At 44.1% G+C, this 21,874-nt stretch overlaps 2 protein-coding genes, 1 long non-coding RNA gene and 1 pseudogene across 15 annotated transcripts; all 4 read left to right on the top strand.

The window, feature by feature from the left end:
• The first annotated feature begins 3,915 nt into the window (after positions 1-3,915).
• On the top strand, positions 3,916-6,066 carry LOC125556527. Of its 2 annotated transcripts, XM_048719245.1 has the most exons (3): positions 3,916-5,199; positions 5,726-5,772; positions 5,818-6,066. In XM_048719245.1, the coding sequence occupies exons 1-3, from the start codon at positions 4,003-4,005 to the stop codon at positions 5,831-5,833; spliced, it is 1,260 nt and encodes a 419-aa protein (XP_048575202.1). In that variant the 5' UTR covers positions 3,916-4,002; the 3' UTR covers positions 5,834-6,066. The 2 variants fall into 2 exon arrangements, with proteins under 2 accessions (XP_048575202.1, XP_048575201.1); XM_048719244.1 differs by having other exon boundaries at positions 5,726-6,066.
• A 3,027-nt stretch (positions 6,067-9,093) lies between these two features.
• Positions 9,094-13,252, top strand: LOC125510277. Of its 11 annotated transcripts, none has more exons than XR_007284540.1 (5): positions 9,094-9,609; positions 10,543-10,701; positions 11,352-11,707; positions 11,803-12,671; positions 12,826-13,252. It is a non-coding gene; the product is annotated as an uncharacterized LOC125510277 (long non-coding RNA). The 11 variants fall into 11 exon arrangements; XR_007284543.1 differs by having other exon boundaries at positions 12,850-13,252; XR_007284539.1 differs by having other exon boundaries at positions 9,095-9,609; positions 11,803-12,442; positions 12,546-13,252.
• Positions 13,253-14,270: 1,018 nt separating this feature from the next.
• Positions 14,271-16,990, top strand: LOC125510278. 2 transcript variants are annotated; one of them, XM_048675418.1, is made up of 2 exons: positions 14,271-15,847; positions 16,402-16,990. In XM_048675418.1, exons 1-2 carry the CDS (start codon positions 14,591-14,593, stop codon positions 16,477-16,479), a joined length of 1,335 nt encoding a protein of 444 aa, XP_048531375.1. In that variant the 5' UTR covers positions 14,271-14,590; the 3' UTR covers positions 16,480-16,990. The 2 variants fall into 2 exon arrangements, with proteins under 2 accessions (XP_048531375.1, XP_048531376.1); XM_048675419.1 differs by having other exon boundaries at positions 14,277-15,847; positions 16,370-16,988.
• On the top strand, positions 16,375-21,546 carry LOC125510279 (annotated as a pseudogene).
• Positions 21,547-21,874: the final 328 nt, after the last annotated feature.

The following is a 21,874-nucleotide window of genomic DNA, read 5'->3' on the forward strand; positions in this document are numbered from 1 at the left end:
TTAGACATTTATAGGCTTCCTAACTATTGCATAACTTGCCCCATCCTTCATCGCGATATTTCGAATGGAAGGTATTCAAACGTGGCGCAACAGCAGGTTTGACGGCCCCGTGGAGCAACAATGACAAATAATTAATTCGGATCTAGAGTTACCTCCTCATCTCCGTCACGGATACATTTACGTCGGTTAATAATACTTCAAATCCAACCTAGTATTCCATCCAAATATACTACGGTCTTATAAAAGTTTACAGAGAGAGTAGCTAACAATTCTGTTGCTCGCATAAGACCCTTCCGTTCCTACTCCTTCTGTAAACTAATATAAGAGCGTTTAGATCGCTATTTTAGTTATCTAAATGCTTTTATATTAGTTTAGAGGGAGTGTTTTTCTAGATATCTGCCACTACAACCACGCTTTAAAACAAACGCAGACGCACATACACAGTACTCCGTCTAGTCCTTTTTACTCTGTATATTATAATTCTCTAAAGTCAAACTTCACAAAGTTTGACCGTATTTATATGAAAAAATATCAACATCTGTCATGCTAAAGTTATACTCCCTCCGTTCAAAAATCTAATGCGCATAGTTTCTAACACACATACCAATGAATGTGCTGGCATTAAATTTTGGACAAGAAAACCTCCACTCCATCTCTCTCACGCCAGGTCCAAGTAGTACTAGTACTACTAGTACCGATTAGTACTCCAGCCATGCGTTGCCGACGCTAGTCTCCGGTGCCGTTGTCGTCAGGCGGCGCCTCCTCCGGCGTCGACGTTTGTCAGGCGACTCCTCTTTTTTCTTACTCCTCCCCATCTTCTTCCTCCTCCTCCCCCCTCCCCTTCATCCTTCAGCCAGTGTCACCGTGGTCAGCTGTACGCGGCCGCTGCGGCCGCCAAGAAGCCGTACACGGGTGCGTTGCTCCAGCTACTGGTGGCGGACTCGTTGATGCCTGCTGCAGTGGACGTAGAGAAGCCCGCCATGGAGAGAGAGGCTGGGCGGGGACGAGTAACTCCAGACATGGTCATGCCGAAGTAGAAGCGGACGCACGGGCCAGGTTCTCCTTCTACCCGCGCACGCTTGCCCGGCGGAGACACCCCACCTCCCCCACAAGCACAACGGCGCCAGGAAGTTCCACTTGATGACCACGCTAGGCGCCCGCAGCCAGATCCTGCTACCGGCGTCCGCCGCCGCCGGCCCCTCTGTCGTCTTATTGACCGAGTCGTCCAGCTTGATTCTCGCCGTCGTCGGTCGGTTCACGCTGCCGCCAGACGCGACACGCAGCTGCACGTGTTGAACGGGCTGGTGGCGGTGACTGCGCCCGACTGGTGGTGAATATGCTCTGCGCCGCCGACACTCGCGTGCGCGTGCTCGCGCTGAAGCTCCATCAGCTAGTGAATCTGCTTTGTGCCAGCGACCTTCACGTGCGTGCACGCGCTGGAGCTCCTCCTCCGTGTTGCGAGGCCATGGACACGGCGAGGCGGAGGCGATGCGTACGGGAGCAGGAGATATGCGGGGAAGAAGACAAGGAATATTTTCGTCAAGAGCGGGGCAAAGTAGCAAACACGCACTACAATTCGGAATTTTCCCAAAAAAACTATGCGTACTACATTTTGGAACGGAGGGAGTACAATATGAAACTTTAAGTCATGACACATCTATTGATATTGATTTCAGATTGTGAATGTTGGTACTTTTTTCTATAAAGTTGGTCAAACTTTACGAGGCTTAACTTCAGTCAAATTTTATATGCGAACTAAAAAAGACCAGAGGGAGTAATATATAAACTTTGGTCAGGAAGTGCGTTTACTTCACAAAACATTTCATCTCCTTGGACTTGAGAGCCACCTTAACTCTCCCCCTCTTATTGTAGTACCGTAACTGTTTTAGCTTTCCATCTATTTCCTCTGTCTCATAATATAAGAACATTTTTCAAACTGTTTGTTCAGACCTGATGCTCTTGATCTCTCATGAAATCGCGCAAGAACTGTCCTCACGGACCATTGTAAACTTTTATTATCACTGTTCTCTTCCCACTTCAAGCTAATTCTACCCAAACATTCCGACGTGCAGCTGTAGAGAAATCGTTCAGGCACTAAAAAATAAACCCAGACTGAGACATATCTGAGATATGGCACTAAAAAATAAACCCAGAATGCTCATAGGGATGTTGTCCGCGCCTAGTTAATTTATACTCCCTCCGGTTCAAAATATAATGTGTACTACTCTTTCAAAAAGTCAAACTTTGACCAGTTTTATGGAGAAAATATCATTGTCCACACCAAACTATTATACTTTGCAAGAATTAACGGCCCAAAAGAGCGTGACTCATAAACATATTATAGGGTTAGCCGACTTTCCTGGTTTTCGTGTTCGTTCTTTGGATCTAGTTCCCATCGTGTTCCAGTTTCGTTTTTCTTATTCTTTTTTGGGGGTCTTTTCATTGTTTTCTTCTTTTCCTTTTTCTATTTTCTATTTTTTTCCCTTTTCCCTTTTTGAGACATTTTTCTCTTTTCCATTTTATTGACCTTTCGGTTTTCCATTTATTTTGTTTTATTTTTTACTTCTTATTTGTTCACTTTTCCTCCACATTTTTTTTCTTCTTTTTCTTATTTCATTTTCATTTTTATTTCTCTTTGTCCCTGTTTCGCTTTTCCTATTATTTTGTTTCCATTTGCCCCTTTTCTATTTCTTCATTTATTTCATTTTCATTTTTTGGTTTCTTTTTGTAGAGATTAATTTTGTTAAATAACTTGTTGGGGTATTAAAAATGTTATTTACAGATAAAAAATGTTCAATGTATTATTAAAAAGTTTATCACTCCCATAAAAAAGCTTATCATATTTTTAAAAAATCATTCTAGAATTTAATAAATATTCAGTTCGTGTGGAACACATTCTTCATCTATTTAGTAAAATATCATAAGCTGTTTAAAAAATATTCATCTTTTATTAAAAAATATTGATCATGAACCAAAAAAATATGCATCATTTTTATAAAAAAAAAGTCATCATGCATTAAGAAATTCACCTTGTATTTGAAATATCGTAGTGTATTAAAAAGAAGATCTCCGACACAACTAAAAATTATATCAGAGTTATTTGAATTTATTGTCTCTAGCTCCATCCTTTGCACTTTCACTTTTCCTCTAGCCTCGCCGCAAAAGCTATAGAACACCAAACCCGCGCAAGCTGGACTAACACCATAGCTTTTGAAAAGCCGCATGAGTCGCTCGTCCTAATGGATGAGAACATAAAATCGTTGAAACGCATTGTGGCCGGGGACACACACTTTGCATGGAAGGTTGTCGGACCGCTGCTTTGTTGCCATATTGTCGAGGAAGAGGCCAAGAATAGAAAAGAGTGAAACAGGATAACCACTTTCTGCCATTACCGCTTTGACGGGACAAAGTGTAGGATGATGATCCACATATCTAATACTTATGATCCACGAGACAACAACACCAGAAACACCTTGATGTGTGCCTGTCAGCCATGTTAACCACACCTGGACGGGGACAGAGTCATGCGACATTGCCTCCACCGTTGAGTCGCCACAGACATGGACACAGAAAACTAACCTGAGAAAAATTTAAACTACACTCCAACTCTGTTTCGTGTTTCCCTCGTCTCCTCGTGGCGAAGTGCCCACCGAAGACAAGGGGGGCCGGTAGGTGCAAACACGTGCGGAAAAATGGAGCTTCTCTTCCTTATGCCTTTTTTTTAGAAAGCTCTCTTCCTTGAGGCTATAGGGTCCAATCCAACCATATCCTTTTTTTAAGCAATGCAAGCATATAATATATCCTCTAGGATGCAGGGCTTCACAGTCGTAGAAAAGCAGTGCTCCGATGTATACTCTTGGCCCATATAAAGCAACAGCCCGGCCGAGGCCTGGTTAGCTATGCTTGGACAAGGCCCAGTTGTGGTCCATCGCGGCGGCCACGAGAACTGGGAGATGAACAAGGCACAGCCCCTGCCGCTCGTCTCTCGTCTTCTCCGCCGCCATGGCCTCCGACCTCGGGCAACCGCCGCCGGCGAAACGCCCGCCGACGGCGCCCACCACCATTACTGCTATCGGCGACGACCTCCTTTGTGAGATCTTCCTCCTCCTTCCCTCCCTTCCGAGCCTCGTCCGCGCCGCGCTCGCCTGCCGCACCTTCCTCCACGCCGTCCGTTCGTCCCCCGCCTTCCGCCGCCGATTCCGGGCACTCCACCCGCCGCAGATCCTTGGCTTCTTCTGCGACCCCGGCCGCGAAGCCGTCCCTCCCTTCGTCCCCCTCCGCAGCCGCTCCGACCCGGACCTAACGGCCGCCGTCCGCGGCGCCGATTTCCTCCTCACCCGGATCCCAGAAGACAGCGGCGACTCCACCCTCGGGTGGGAGCTGCAGAGCTTCCACGGCGGCTACGTCGTCCTCGTCAACAATGCCACCGACCAGATCGCTGCCTACAACCCCCTCACGCAGGCACTGCATCTCTTCCCCCACCCGCCCGAGGATATCATCTTCTCCATCTCCCCTGAGTTCCACATCCTCTTCTCGGAAGAGGACCAGAGCGTGTTCCGTATGGTCTGTGTCCAGCACCAGGACACGCCGAGCCTAGCCGTCTTCTCAACGGCGACCAGCGAGTGGCAGGTTTTTCCGTGGGTGGAGACCCCGCCACATCCTGAAGGCGACGTTCGCTTGTTCTACCCTGGCACGCAGCTGAATGGATTTGTCTATTGGAAACACGCGAGCCAAGCCTATGTGCTCGCTCTCAACACCGTGACAATGCAATTTTCTAGATTGAGCTTGCCGCATTTCTTGGCAGAGATAGAGGATATGCTGTTTAGGCTTGGCCAGACCAAGGATGGGAAGCTCTGTATGGTTGGGGTAGATGACTCTGACGCAAAGATAGGAACACTTGTTGTTCGTGTTTGGGGAGCCGATGATGACGGTGTTGAGAAATGGATGCTGGAAGATACTTTTTCACTGAGTACATTCATTGATGTCACTAAGTCTTCAACAGAGTATGATTCCACGGTGCAGATTGAAGCATTTATCGATGGCTTTGTGTACCTCTGTATTAAGTATGGTGAGCATACCGAGTCCCTCATATCCCTCTGCCTGGAAACAGGAAAGCTAAACAAGATATTTGATGATACATATACAAGCCCTGCTCATCCCTACTTCATGTCATGGCCTCCTTCTTTGGTATGCAACAAGGTGAGCCCGTGCTTGAGTACCCTGGTAAAGTATTTTCAGATGTTTGGTCCTTCGATTTTGTTAAGTTACTTCCGAGCATTGGATTATTGTATAATTGTGATAATCTGCCATTAATTCCACATTTTACAATTTTAGTCAACTGTTTTTTGTTTATTCATTACACAGCAATTGCTTGACACTGAATCTTGATAAAGTACCACACCATCATTTCTGATTTGCATAACTCATGGTACATGAGTTCAAATGCAGATTTTATATTGGTAGGAGGGTGCAATATTTAGCATGTGTTTGTGCAGATTTTATGACGGCACAAGGATATGCAGTGCTTGTCATGCCCCCTATCATTTGCCATTTCGGCAGATCATATGAGATGGCATTGGTGTTACAAATCTTATGTCATTACCATTTACTCTTGTGGATGCTAAACTTGTCTATCCTTGGAATCTATACTCCATAGCATTGCACGATTTGTTTGCGAAAAACTTGAATCCTTTACTTATGCTCAAATATCCTTTTTGGCTCTTAGGAGGATTCACAAACCAAGATTACTGGAGGCAGTGTTGAGGACGCTGGTTCTGTGGGAGCATGACAAAGAAACTCCCTCTGTTTTAGTCACAGTTCTGTGGGAGCATGACAAAGAAACTCCCTCTGTTTTAGTCACAGCGCCACAATCGCACATATTTGATTGATGACGATGAAGCGAAAGTCACGGAGATAGAGTTTTTTTTTACTTTGTATTGGGAATGATAAAAACTCGGCAAACAAAATCACTACAATGCATAACTGACAACTGTGAGCGATCGTAAATTGAGAATAAGTGCCAACTTAGATAGCTTTAGGGAAAATGCAGAAAGAGAGTTGATGGAATTTATGGGACGCGGAGTTTCTGCACCCGAGCTCAAATGAGCTCGGGTGAACAGTAAAATCAAAACTAAATCAATTTTTAAAAAAAAAATCCAAATTTTTTTTGGGAGAAACATTGACAAAAGTTCTAAGTGCTTGCAAAAATTCGCCATGAAATCACATTTCTAGAAGGCGTGGCAAAAAAACAAAATCAGTACTCTGAAAAAGCTACTTTCAAAAGCATTTTGGAGCATTGAATTTGTTTTTTTTGCCACGCTTTACAGGAATGTGATTTCATGATGAATTTTTGCAAGCACTTAGAACTTTTGTCAATGTTTCTCCCAAATATTTTTTGGAATTTTTTGATTTTTTTGATTTTTTTTCGATTTTATTGTTCACCGAGCTCAAATGAGTTCGGGAGCAGAAAGGCATTTTCGGAATTTATGCTATCTTGCTGTGGATTGAGTTTCAGGCCCTTTTATTCTTATCTTGACTAGTTGTCTGTCATGGGTGCACTGTTTTTATTCTTATCTTGACAACTTGTCCATCACGGGTCCACTATTTATATCCTTATCAATCCGGTAATTTTTATCATTTGACTCTAACCCCACTTTTCCATCATGGAACTCAGTTTCCTTTTGATTGTTTTCTTTTTGGCTTGTTTTTGGAAGTTCTAGAGAGTTATTTTAGTTCAGCAGTAATTATTAGGGGTTTACTACAAAGAGGAATGAGCTTATTTTGCATAGTCTTGCTTTGTCATGTCCGCTTGCATACGTTAAGAACTGCTCCCTTTGTAAATTAGTTGATCTAAAACATCTTATAATAGCTTACAGAGGTAGTATTAACATGTACTCCCTCTGCACCAAAATTAAGTGTCACCAAAGAGTTAGCTATGGACAGGGATGCGTGGAAGCTTGCTATTCATGTGCCAGAGCCATGAGTTGGTTGCGAGATCTTATGGGTTTCGTCTCTAGCCTACCCCAACTTGTTTGTTGTTGTTGTTGTTGGTGGTGGTGGTGGTGGTGGTGGTGGTGGTGGTGTTGTTGTTGTTGTTGTTGTTGGTGGTGGTGGTGGTGGTGGTGTCGTCGTTGTTGTTGTCTGCTACAAACTAAATCAACAACACTCTAAAACATCTTATAATAGTTTACAGAGGTAGTATTAACATGTACTTCCTCTGCCCCAAAAATAAGTGTCACTGATTTAGTACGAACTAAATCAACGACATTTATTTTGGGCAGGGACGAAGCTAGAAAAAATGGGCACTAGTGTCGGTCGCTGCCGGCTATAATAAAAAGAATAAGCATTTTGCTTAATAACAAATTTGTTTTCAGATTCAAAAGCTTGTCATACCGAAGCCGCCGCTAGTACCGGCACCGCTTCGCTTTGCTGCCGGAGGCCGAAATGTTGCTCGTGCCCTTGCCATAGAGGGCCGCCACGCACCACCCATGAGTCCATACGGGCGAGGAGGAAAAGCCTCGTTGCCGCCCGCGTCGCACGGGCTTCGCCCGGCTGTACCTACACCGGCGGCAACGAGGAGAGGAACGGGAAATTGATACCCGTAGGGTAGCAGCGCTAGGGTTCTCCCATGGCGCTCGTGGGGAATGCCGTGGGAACCCAATTTTTTTTTCCTTTTTGCAAAGTGGATGTGGGTAAAATCATGTACGGTTAGCAGTAATGCTACATGTACAAACAGATTACAGGATTTTACAAAGAGGGTTAATTAGATTGGTTAATAGGTGGGGAGGCGGCCCACCCTTTCTAAAAATCAGGGATGACAAGTTTGTGATTGGTCAGTAGATAAAAAGAGTTTGTAAACTTATGTATTTGTTTATATGTCTAGTATTTTTGTACGGTTAGACTAGATATTGTGCCGCTGCAGTCGTCTGATATCAAAATAAAAGGACCAGCTTAGCCAGCAAACATTCGTTGGGGAGGATGACAATTGCAAACGGTTTGCATGGCAATTTATGTTGATTGAAGATGATGAATTTAGTTACCAAACATGACAAATCCGTCTAGGTTCATTTTTTTGTTAGTATTTGCTGTACTTGCGAACTAAAATATTTCATTCTCACAACAATATAAGTTGTCATAAAAAATGTTTGATTTGTTATCTCCTGCTAAGGAACATCAGCTGAATAGCGTTACCAAAATAAAATTGCCGCTGGTTCAGGCCTGTGTACTTCCACCGAGAGGTGAGAGAAAAATTGATTGAGTAGATTGTTACTACTACTCCCTTCGTTTCTTTTTAACCCGCATATAAGATTTGATCAAAGTCAAGCTTTGTAGAGTTTAACTAATTTTATATATAAATATATAAACATTCATAATATGAAATCAATATTATCAGATGCACCATGAAACGTATGTTCATACTATATAGTTTTAGTATTGTAGATGTTCATATTTTTTAATATAAGTTTGGTTAAACTGACTTTAAACAAATCTTATATGCGAAGTAAAAAGAAACGGAAAAAGTACCCCCGTTTCTAAACATAAAATGAGTACGGTTTTTACCAGTGTAGAATTGAGGATCGAGGCAGCAGAGAGATGACCAATGTCCGTTGATTGAAAAATACATCAATTGGTGAAAGAATGATGTCTCTTTATGTAAAGACATGTCCCTTGGTAAAAAGGTAATTTTTCGTGGAGAGACATCTCCCTTGGTAATTAATTTTATTTGAATGGTGAAATTGAATTAACTATGCCAAAAATAATGTAGCGCACCATTCAATTTGTTTATGCACTTCAATGATATCTAAACTTCACAGCTCGTTGATTAAAAATGCAATAAATTTATAAAAGTTGAAAACAAATTTACAGAACATATAATAATATTGCAACAAAGCGGGGGCTTTATATTAGTTTATTCTAAAACTGACCCCTAATATAGCATACATGTTAAGCCACATCACGCTACAAAGAACCGTTACTTAATCTTTACCTTTATATACTAATAGACCAGCAATTGCTTCTGGTCGTCCGTCGTCGGCGTTTTTGCAAAAAAGTCCCCCTGTTTCTGTGAAATTTACCCACGATCCTTTTTAAAGTGAAAAAACGTTTCGAGCCCAGATCTGGCCCGCCCAGGTCCGAGCGCCGCCGCCGCCGCCGCCGCCACCAACGCCCGCAGAGCGCCGACCCCGAGCTCCTCCTCCCCGGCCTCCCTCGCGCGTCGTCCGGCGACCGGCGCCGCTGCCGGCGACCACCCAGGTCATGCCGCCGCTCCCCTGCCTTCTCTCTTTCTCTCTCTCTCTCTCTCCCTCTCTCTCTCTCTAATCTCCTGTCTCTCCTTCTCTCCAGGAGCTCAGCACCAGCGCCACGGATGCCCAGTCCTCGAGCTCACCTTGGAGGTTCGAATGCCGCCACGGGACCTCCACCGGCCAGATCCGGCGCCTCCCTCCCGTATCCGCGCGCCCTCCACCTCCTCTACCCGATCCGGCGGCGCCAAACCCGCCATGACCTCCACCATGGCGCCCGTCGTGATCCTGTGCATCCTCTCCGTCGTCGCACGAGGACTTGGACGCCTGGCTCGCTGACAAACTCCCCCAAATCCTACAGGAGGTTCAGGTACTACATCTACCTGATTAATTTCTGAATTCCACTTCTTTTTTGTGCCTGTATGTGCAATTGAGGGAGACTCTTCTTGATGATCTTGTGTGACAAATCTTACACGGTCAGTTTGAATGTGTGATACGTTGTGTGATCCAGCGATGAAATTCAGTTCGTGCTGCTATGTATCAGTCAAGAGAATGGTACAGAAAAGAGAGAATGAGGACAATAGAAAGTGAGTGAGAGAGTGTGAGTGATTAATGAAGGGGTATAGGCTTTGTACTACTACATACAGTACATTGTACAAAGAAGGAAGTGGGTAGTGTGCTATCTTTGTTGTGAAAAGGGAAGATTTCTTTCCTGAATCATGTACTGGTGGATTGATGATCTAGCGATCATATGAGTGATTAATGAAGGATAACATGCATATTCAGTTCACCTCTCAATTTTTATGGCGCCAAGCTTGATCTTTATCCATCTAACTGACTGAAAGTATCTTCTAATCACTATTGAACGCATATGTTAGTTAGTTTGACTGTATACACCACACAAAGAGCAAAAAATGAATTCTAGGGGGATCTGCGTCCGGTGGCTGCGGACGAGCGGCGCTGGGTAAAATTGGAGTGGAGGTCTGTAACTAACCTCACCTTAATTAGGGGCTCCAGATGCATCATCGGCATACTTAATTTCTTCAGACATCTCACCTTTTCAAGATCTCTTAGTCAGTTCCCGTCCATAGGAAGAGCTGGTAAATGCTCCTTTATCTGCTCACAGTTTCCCTTTTCTTGAGTTGCAATATTAAAGTTTGGTTTCAACGCTTGAGCCCAAAGTCCTGTGCAGTGTGTCTTCAAACTTGGTGCGTGATGTTTGTGCAATTTTGGTTGTTCTTTTGTACAGATTTTAATATGATGTTCTGCACATTGACGTGTGTATAACTGTGTTCTTGTGCAGCCAGAGTGTTCATGGGAGCCTTTGGCGGGCTGATTGGCCTCCCCAGCCCATGTCCATGAGTTGACTCCATCACCCTCTGCCCCGATCACCGGCCTGGACCAGGAGCATCTTCTACGTTGCAAGCAAAGATGATGAAACACCTGGACCATCTTGCACGCGGTAAGAAAATGATTTATTCATCAATCAATGGTGGGTAGCAAGTAGCTCGAAGTAGACAACAACTTTGGACACTTTTGCCTGTTTCCACTGCCTGTTAATGTATCAGGATGTGTGGCTTAACTTACATAGACTAACTGTGCTCATGAAATAGTTGGGTTTATGTTGCATCGTTGCTGTTCAACCTTCTCTAGAACCTTAAACAATAGGCTATTTTAATCTTGTTGTTCAAGTAACATGTTAAACTTACACGGAAGCCAATTCAAATGGTTTTAGTATAGCTGTACAACCAGCTGCTAGAAAAGGAAATTACCTTCCATGTAGCCATCGGGTTCAGGAAAGGAGTCGAATTTGCCAACTATTCTCTTCCTATCGCCATCTTCTCTGTTTTGCTGAAGGGTTAACTCTCAACACCCCTGCATGAGCCCCAAGGCACCACATGATTCCTATGATACACCGATATTCGGCCGGTCCTACATTGATGAACTAATCTTCGTATGATATGTGACATTGGGCAATTTTCTTTATAGCCCGCGGTAGCAGGCAGTGTACTTAATCTAGCTTCAGTTATAGAAAAATATGACAATGTAATTTTGATCCAGATCTTGACTCCAATCTCAGGACAGGAAAAATGCAATTTCTTTTATATGCAGCTTGCAGTCTTTGCGACGCGGTGGCATAGAAATCAAGGTCCTATGCATACTAAATGTGCAGCTTGGCATGGCTCTTGGCACACACACAGTCCATCAGATGAACAGAGCACTCTTGGAGTACTTCTGTATTTCCTACAACAATATTACTTACATTTAGTTTGGTGCCGTCATGGAAATTCAGATGGGCGTTCCACAGCGTGTTCAGAATAATACTTTGCAAGGGACAGCAGGTTGACGTCGAGCAGCAGCAGCAGGTTCTGCAGCTTCGACGACCCCGATGAGTCCGCGGTCGTGCTCAACTCCTGCCAGGAGGGTGTGGAGGAGTTTCCCCTTGAACTCCATGACCTGATTCTAAGGTTCGTAATTTAGCCTATTTTTGGCTGTTGATTACTCCTTTGTTTCTTTGTACATGTTCTGATTAATGGTGCTTTGGAACTCTTGTGGTCCGTAGGTCATGTTCTACTGGCACTCACTTCACCTGAACAGCTGGACGAGATGATAGTGGATATACTCAGTGCAGTATATTGCTATAAGGTTGCGTATTAGCTTCAAGTGATTTTACTCTTATTGGTATCTTGACAAAGCTTGAAGTATATGTTGGTGTCTTGATAGATACAAGCCTCCCTCTTCTGCCCTTCTTTTCTCCATCCTCTTCAGGTCGCTAGCACATGTGAATGGTTCTCGTCAAGAGCATGCTTGTGACATCATTACTATATGTGATGTAGGGCAAAATGATGTTGTCAGAAGGTAAAAACACATTTAATCATTTGCTATTTTTTTCCTTGCCCGTTTCCACCGTCATATACACTGCATCTCCCACTGTAACGGACATCCAAATTTGTATTCTTCAAAGTTTTAATCATCTCTATTGCAGCTAAGTGTTCAAGTGCATCTCTAGCCAAGTTCCCTTTGCTATTGTGTTGTATTTTGAGGAAAGGTGGCTGAGCAGCTCGTGGCATCCGTGTCGCGCCTGCTCTGCTGCTGCCTTGACCCGCCGCCGACGTCGCCGGTTGAGCCGCAAGGGTGCAAGATCATTGTGGGGCCCATTGCATGGGCGTTGAGTATGCTTGATTGCCATGTCGTAGGCGAAGGTGCTAGAGCTTGGTGGCGTGTTTGTGATGTTTTTTTTCTCCCGTTGCAACGCATCGATTGATTTATTCATGCATCTGTCGATTTACTCTAAATTTTTTTCAGTCGTCAAACATTAACTGGATTGGTTCGTGGATATGTAGTGTGACAAGTCGTGTGAGATGAAGGTAGTGAACCACCTCAATGTGAAGCCAAGTATGTGGTGGATTTGCCATGGAAGATGGAAAACTGGTAAGGGTAAAAGTTTGAGCTGTCAAATTTTGTGTGATCGAGGTCTTGGATGGTCAAACCTAAAACGTTCAGTGAAGATTCAGATTACATATGGATTCCTTTTTGTTGCCTACAATGCTATAATCACGCTAACTATGCGCATGGTGTGTACCAGAGATGATTCAAAAATTGCTTGCAGATGGATGTCAAGGAGACCGAAGCCCGTTGTGCCAAAACTAACACATTAGAATCTTTCAATTTGCTGCTACCATATTTCAAAGTAAGAACACGATGATGCAAAGGAATCTTATTGTATAGCCATATGTAATCTCAATTTGTTGCTATGTATAAACTATGATAGGAGTAGGCCCATATAGATGTGTATCCATTTTTGCCTTCTACTGATCTATGACAAAGGGGGTGTGCTGGACTAAGTGGCCGTTACTATTGAAGCAAAGGAGTGGAACTCGCAAATTTTCAATGAATGGAGGTCATCTTTCATATGGATTTTATTATTAAATACTTGCAGATGTGTCTCACTTCCTTAGATCATGTTTGATTCTTAAATTTTTAGATGTTTCATGTAACCATCAATTATGCTACTGGCAGTCCATGTACATTCTTTTTACCTGCTCTAAAAAATTATCTCGGTTTATAAGCATCATTTTAACGTACAAGTAAGATTATGAGTTGATCCGTGCTGAAAACAATTCAGTTGAGGTAACAAACATGTTAACAAGGGTGCAGGTTTTTCTATACATAATTTCAGAAGTACTCCCTTCATTCCTAAATATATGATGTTTTGGTAGTTTAATTTGAACCACCAGAATGTAAGGTAACAGAGGGAGTACTATTAACTTTTTTGGCTAATTTCCCGAACTAAATCACTAAAGCTTTTTGAACCATTTATTTTTGAGCTACGGAGGAGAGCAAATATTATTCATGGTATATTGTAATTAAGAAAGAAGAGTGATTTAATGGTAAAAAAAATACATGATAAGTATTGCACCAATAAAATATCTATGCCACCAGCCTAATTCTCGCACCTTGTATTCTCCCCTTGCAATGCACGGGCATTTTTGCTAGTTATATATCAAGTATTAATCAAGGCCTTTTGCCAAAAAGAGGATCAATCAAGTCCGTTAAATCTTGAAAGTTGGAGCATACAAACATTCATATCCTTTGGTTAATACCCATCACCTTTTTTAAAATGATGTCTCTCCATGGAAAGACACGTTCCTTAGCTGAAAGATGACAGTTGGTGCCTGTGAATAGTCACACCCTTTGGTTCGAAAGACCATTGTCTTGGTGAAAAATATATCTTCCTGGAACGACACATTAGTTGGTGAACAACGTCTCTTCATGGAAAGATACACCCCTTGGGTGAGACGATGCCTCTTCATGGAAAGACGTATTAGTTTAAAAGTTACATAATATAATTACTTGAATTACAAATCACCAAATTTAGTTTGTAATTTTCCAAAATATGCAACCATCAAAATTGTCTCAATCGTGCCAACAACTCATGTAACAAAGTTTATCATTTTAATTTTTTATACGTTTCAATACATTTGAACTTCATGGCAGAAAAAACAATTTTTTTTAAGAATTGCAACACTATCCTCCCTATGCACTCCCAGTGCCCAGCTCAGGTCAACACATGCCCCACGTGCCTCCTCCTCTTCTCATGGCGGCTGCCGGTGGTAATCGCCACCTCCCTCTTCCCCTTCTTACTGATCCTACACTCCGCTTGGCAGCGGTGCGAAGAGACAACTTTTTTTTAGGTGAAGACAGACTGCAATGGTTGGATGCTGGCCCACAGAAAATACAGCCCATCCCAGGCCCAGGCTATTATACCGTAGTCCAGGCCCAACTGTTGCCCATCGCGGTCGAGTGAACTGGGACACGCAGCCCCCCTCGTCCTCATCTTCTCCGCCGCCATGGCCTCCGACCTCGGGCAACCGCCGCCGGCGAAATGCCCACCGAGGGCACCCACCACCATTACCGATATCGGCGACGACCTCCTTTGCGAGATCTTCCTCCTCCTTCCCTCCCTCCCGAGCCTCGTTCGCGCCGCCCTCGCCTGCCGCACCTTCCTCCACGCCGTCCGTTCGTCCCGCGCCTTCCGCCGCCGATTCCGGGCGCTCCACCATCCGCAGCTCCTTGGCTTCTTCCGTGAAACCGGCCGCGAAGCCATCCCTCCCTTCGTCCCCGTCCGCAGAAGCTCCGACCCCGACCTCACCGCCGCCGTCAGCGGTTCCGATTTCTTCCTCTTCCGCCTCCCTGAAGACAGCGATTCCACCCCCGGCTGGGAGCTGAAGTGCTGCCACGACGGCTACCTCGGCCTCGCCAACAATGTCACCGAACAGATCGCTGCCTACAACCCCCTCACGCAGGCACTGCATCTCTTCCCCCAGCCGCTCAGGGAGATCCTCAGCAAGGGTCTGTTCCCCCAGCCACAGCGGCCCAAGGAGATCCGCATGGAAGTCCTTGAGTTCCATATCCTCTTCTCCGAGGAGGACCAGCGGGTGTTCCGAATGGCTTGTGTCCAATTTCGGAACATCTCGAAGGTGCCGGTGTGTGTTGCTGTCTTCTCACCGGCCACTAGGGAGTGGCAGGTTTTGCCATGGCCGGCTCCACCACAGCCTGTGGATGACGACGGGGACGACTGGTTCGGCTTTTGCCCTGGTATGCAGATGAGTGGATTCGTTTACTGGAAACACAAGAGTAAAGCCTATCTACTTGTTCTCGACAACGTGACACAGCAGTTCTCTAGAGTGAATTTGCCGCATTTCTTGGGAAAGATAGACCCTACGCTGTTCAAGCTTGGTCAGACCAAGGGTGGGAAGCTCTGCATGGTTACGGCAGATGACTCCGACGCAAATATAGGAACGCTTGTTGTTCATGTTTGGGGAGCTGATGATGACGGTGTTGAGAAATGGATGCTGGAAGATACTTTTCCACTCAGTACATTTATTGACGCCGACAAGTATTTAACAGAGGATGATACCACGGTGCAGATTGAGGCCGTTATCGATGGCTTTGTGTACCTGTCTATTAAGTATGATGATTATGCCGAGTCCCTCATATCCTTCTGCCTGGAAACAGCAGAGCTAAACACGCTCTTTGATGATACATATGCAAGCCCTGCTTATCCCTACATTATGTCATGGCCTCCTTCTTTGGTATGCAACAAGGTGAGCCCGTGCTTGAAGACCCCGGTAAAGTATTTTCAGACGTTTGCTCCTTAGATTTTGTTAAGTTACTTGCGAGCATTGGATTATTATATAGTCTTGATAATCTTCCATTAATTACACATTTTACAATTTTGGCCAACTATTTTTATTTATTGCTTAGACATCAATTGCTTGTTTCCAATTCTTGATAAAGTAGCAGACTATCATGTCTGCTTCACGTAACTCATAGTACATAAGTTAAATTGCAGATTTTATATTAGTAGGAGGTTGCAATGTTTAGCATGTGTTTGTGCAGATTTTATGGTAGCACAAGGATATAGAGTGCTTGTCATGCTCCCTATCATTTGCCATTTGGGCACATCATATAAGATGACATTGGTGTAACGAATCTTATTTCATTTTCATTTACTCTTGTGGATGCTAAACTTGTCTCGTTGGAATCTATACTCTATAGCATTGCACGGTTTGTTTGTCAAAAACTTGAATCCTTTACTTACGCTCAAATATCCTTTTGTGCCTTAGGAGGATTGACAAACCAAGATTACTGGATGCAGTGTAGAAGATGCTGGTTCTTTGGGCACAGAAGAAACTCCCTCTGCTCTTGTCACAGCGCCGCAATCACACAAATTTGATTGACGACGATGAAGCAATAGTCATGGAGGTAGAGGTCTTTTTACTTTGTATTGAGGATGATAACAACTCTGGCAAGCAAAATCACTACATATGATGCATAACTGACAACCTTGTGCGATCTTATATTGAGAATAAGTGTCGACTTTGTTAGCTTTAGGAAAAAGGAAGAAAGATAGTTGACGGGAAATGCATGAGTGGAAGTTGTTGATATCTTGTCTATGACCAAACCTTTGCCGGTTGAGAACTAGCCTGTTTGGAGTGATCATGGTGTACTTTTTCTCATGAGATGAGCTTTTATACAAATGCGTTGGTACTTTAGTTTTTGATGCTGTGAAAAGGTCATGTTTTTGTTTCCTGTTTAGCTAGAGGGCAAGCCATGGAATTTACGCTATCTTGCTGTGGATTGAGTTTCAGGCCCTTTTATTCTTATCTTGAGTAGTTGTCTATCATGGGTCCACTATTTATATTCTTATCAATCCAGTATTTTTATCATTTGACTCAACTCACTTTTCCATTAAGGAACTCAGTTGCAAGAGCACACACGCAAGAGCACCTCCGGCCGCCGCCTTGCGCTGCCACCTCGCCGGAGCTCCACCAGCGTCCGTGCATTGGTCTCCACTGCTGCCCTCCTCTGCCCAGGGCTGGGTTGAGGAGAGATTTTTATTTTTATTTTTTGTGGGTCCCACAAGTGACTGGCTGGGAGAGATGATCTTTTTTATTTATCTGACTAGGCTGACTGGGATTGCTGACTGGACTGCTGACTAGGCAGTCAATGGTCAAAACCAGTCAAAACAGAGTCAAAACCATGCCAGGGTTGGTTTTTGTCCGGTTTTCAGAGTTCGGGGTTGATTTTTAGACGGCTTTGGAGTTCAGGGTTGTATCTTAGACTTTGGTGGTAGTTCAGGGTTGTAATATGGACTTCTCTCTTTATTTTTCATGCTGTTGACCTGTTGATGTGGAGATACATGAAAGTGAGTAAGAAAACGTCTAGTCATTTATCACAGTTTTCGTTGATTCCAGGATTCACCGACCATACATTCTTCTACTGCAGTATTTTTCTTGCTCTCTAGCTGCTTCGGGATCTGCTCTTCATTGCTTCGAGCCTTTGATTTCCAGTTCATAGTTTCTTTCTCCATTTTTCTTCTTGGTGGACCATCAGCTATTCTAGTGTTCCCAGTCACAGAAAAAAAAGGAGATAAGAAGCTATTCCAGTGTTCGCATGTGGCCAATTTTGTGTTCACCTTGAGGCCTCTTTTGCAGACACTGTTTTCTTTCTAGATGCACTCAAACTTCAGCAGCAAATATTTTCTTAGCTCACATATGATGTTTGACTAAACAAACATTTTTTGCTATTATTTCTAAAAGGAGGTATGTGACTCCTGAAGAAAAAGGGGATCTATGGTCGATTGCTGCTTCGCGACGAGGTGTGATTCTCCTTGAATATGTGGGTGAGCCCAAATTGTACGCGGGAGCTCTCTGGTCACCATTGCTGCTGACTGCTGAGGTACATGCTCTGCAACTGAAATCCTCTGTGCCATGATCGCCTCAGCCGCAACCCTTACATGATTAGGATATCATTAATATGTTGATGGAACCTGTGAGGACTTTGGCTCTGAATGAGGATGGCCATGGCGCTGGAGAGCATGCAACGCCCTCCGTACATGGGCGTAGAACTGCCGCTGGTGAGAGCCCTTAGATTTGTGGCCTGTGCCCCCTTGATTTCTTGCGTCACATATTTTTCTCCCAGATTTTCCTTCTGCTTTGACTTTTTTCTTTTCTTTAAAAACACGAGTCACAGCACACTGACAGAATGCGTACTGCGACCAGAGTTGTGGAAAATTAAGATTGAGGAAGTCAGCACGGGTGCTATCGACAAAAATATTGCTTTGCACTGAAAATATACATTCTGTTTTCATGGTACACAGAAGGCGTCAAAGTTCCAGCCATGGCTTTTTGATCCGTGGAGTTGGGATACAACCACCCTGTAGACATCCAATCTGATAGTTGTTTCTCTGCTCTCCCTCTCTCTCTCTCTTTTACTTTCCTGTAGACAACCATTGCCGCTCTTCACCCTTTTTTTTTGCGGGGGGTGAATCATGAGGCAACAGGTGGATGGGCGTATGAGGCTCAACCACACCACAACCATCGCTGGCTCCTACTCTAATGTCCTGGACAGTGGCGTTGCAAACACTGTCGCCACTAATCTTCTCGCACTTGTGCGGCCGACTGTGCTTTGCCTCAACCGCTCCGCTGCCACCATGGGTCCACTTCAGGTTGAGTCATCCTTCTAAGTTTAAGGGAGTATCAGTCTTTCCTCCGACATCGTTGGCCCTTCCACCTCCTAACCCTTACCTTGTTCAACTGTGTCACAGTAAGGGTGAGGTTCAAGATGACCTTTGTGTAGGTGCGATTGGGATGAAACGACCTAGCGACAGGGGCAAAACTGGTATGGTATGGATATCTCCCAACCGACAATACAAGCTATAGCCTTCAGACATTCTGTGGCAAGAAAATCAGTTACTATAATATGATTTCTATTCAGATTCTGATTTTTGGTTGCATATATAGATATGGTATTTGGCACTGACCGATATTTGACTGGATAGTATCTTAGATAGTTCTTGGATAGCTGCCATCTGCTTATCTTTCCGCACAACATATTGTGAACTGGCTTCACTCAACGTGTATCCAACATAATTACATTGACATTGGGGCTCATATGTGAGAGGTCAATATCGGTTTAAGCATGGCATGCTTATAATAGAATGAAATAAATAATTGTAAATGATATCCTAACTTAGCAGTTTTCCAGTTGTCTCCATATTGTGCAAACATTATTTATGTTGTTCTTTTCTACGCAATGTCTAATGAAATATTTATTACCGTACCGTATTCAATATTTATCCTTTCCATATTCGTGATCGGCACAATATCAATATGATTCGCATCCATATTAATATTCGATAACTATTGATACCATTCCCTTGTAAATCAAACTGTTGGTGCCAAACAAAACAACTTCTTCCTTTCCCCCCTCCCTTGTCAATGCTGTTTCATTCTAAAAACTAAAATGCATCGTCGTTGTTCGAGCTCGAACTCGACAGCCATGACTTCCGAACTAGGGACACCATATCTGATGAAACACCTGCCACCGACTCTCACCACCATTACCGCTCTTGGTGATGACCTCCTTTGCGAGATCTTCCTCCGCCTCCCATCCCTCCCGAGCCTCGTCAGAGTGGCCCTCGCCTGCCGCACCTTCCTCCAAGCTATCTGTTCGTCCCCCGCCTTCCGCCGCTGCTTTCAAGCGCTCCACCCGCCCGAACTCCTTGGCTTCTTCATTCAATCTATCTACACCATCGTCCCTCACTTTGCCCCCCTCCGCAACTGCTCCGACCCCGACATGTCCGCCGCCGTTCGCGGCTCTGATCTCTCGCTCACCCGCCTCTCGGAAGACATCGGTTCCTCTCTCGAGTGGGATCTAGAGAGCTTCTATGGACCCTACCTTGTACTCATCAATCAGATCACTGCTCAGATCGTTGCCTACAACCCCCTGACGCTAACACTTGATCTCATCCCCTGGCCGCCCATTGAGATCTCCCGCTCCTCCTTCCTTGAGTTCCACATTATCTTCTCGGAAGAGGACCAGGGGGTGTTTCGTATGGTCTGTGTCCAACACCATCGCCCACAGTTACCACATGTGGAGGCATACATCGCTGTCTTCTCAACAACCACTAGGAAGTGGCAGGTTTTGCCGTGGGTCGAGACCCCGCCGCCGCCACAACCTGAGGATGATGATGACATTCGCCATTTTTACCCTGGTATGCCAATGAAAGGATTCATTTATTGGAAACAGACAACTCGAGCCTCTGTAGTCGCTTTCAACACCACGACACTACAATTCTCTAGAGTGGATTTGCCGCCGTTAGTGAGAGAGAGATACTATATGCAATCTAGGTTTGGTCACACCAAGGATGGGAAGCTCTGTATGGTTGGCGCAGATGACTCTGGTGCAAAGAAAGGAATGCTTATTGTTTGGGTTTGGAGAGCAGATGATGACGGTGTTGAGAAATGGATGCTTGAAGATACTTTTCCACTGAGTAAAAATTTGTTGATGCCACCAAGTCTTCAACAGAGGATGATGCGAGAGTTCAGGTTGAGGTGGTTATCGATGGCTTTGTGTACCTGTCTATTAAGTATGGTGCGCAAGCAGAGTCCCTCCTATCCCTATGTCTGGAAACAGCAGAGCTTAACAATCTCCTTGATGATGCACGTGCAAGCCGTGCTCATCCCTACCTCATGGCGTGGCCTTCTTCTTTGGTGTGCAACAGGCAAACCCGTGCTTGAAGATCCTGGTAAAGTTTCTTCAAACATATAGTTGTGATAAACTGCCATTCATTCCACATTGGGCAATTTTCAACAACTGCTTTCGATTCATTTACTATTTGTTATACAACAATGGCTTGATTCTAGGTCTTGATACAGTAGGCATGCATACTCATGTCTGATTTGTGTAACTTAGTATGAGGAATGAGGATGCAGTATTTAGTAGGTTGTGCTCCCTGTTGTTTGTCATTAGCGCAGATAATATGATAGCACAAGGAAATTAGGTGCTGCATTGCTATTATTTGAGGCTGGAAAGTTGTCTTCACTTAAGTGTTGTCTAAACACTAGTACTTTTGATGCTAACCACTATGATAATGAGACGTCGTTGGTGTAACAGATGTTATTTCATTTCCATTGCTTGTGTGGATGCTAAGCCTTTCTATCTTTTTTATCTATAGCCTTTTACGGTTTATTCATATAAATACTTGAATCCCTTACTTAACACTGAACTATTCTTTTACATCTCAGGAGGATTCACAAACCAAGGCTACTGGAGAGTGTTGTGGACGCTGGTCTAGCGGGCACAAGAGAAACTCCCTCCTCTCTTGTCTCAGCAGTCACAATCTTGCAATTTCTTTTATCAATGGCGGTGAAGCAGAAGTGTCAGAGATAGAGAGGGCCTTTTTACTTTGTTGTAATTCGGGGATAATAAGAACTGTTTTGCAAGCAAAATTTTCTTATGAGATGAGCCTTTTGTCTGAATTGTGTTTGCGAAAATTGTTTGTATGTGTTGGTTATGGGTATGAAATGGCATGTGCTAGTTCCATGTACTAGCTATATATATCAAGGAAATCATAATTTTGAGTTTGTTATGTTACTAGTAAATTCCAGTTGATACCTTCTCTGCAACATATATACTGATCATTCATACTTGTTCCTGCCTTATGTCTTGCAGCAAACATGGGGCACTCTCGAGCATCAGCAATTTGCACATTACATTCCCTAGTGCGCGCGTGCCTCCTTGTTTGCTGATGATGATGGCATCGTCTTCCTCGAACATAGCTTGTG

Source organism: Triticum urartu, chromosome 5, assembly GCF_003073215.2.
Source record: "Triticum urartu cultivar G1812 chromosome 5, Tu2.1, whole genome shotgun sequence".
Lineage (NCBI taxonomy): Eukaryota > Viridiplantae > Streptophyta > Magnoliopsida > Poales > Poaceae > Triticum > Triticum urartu.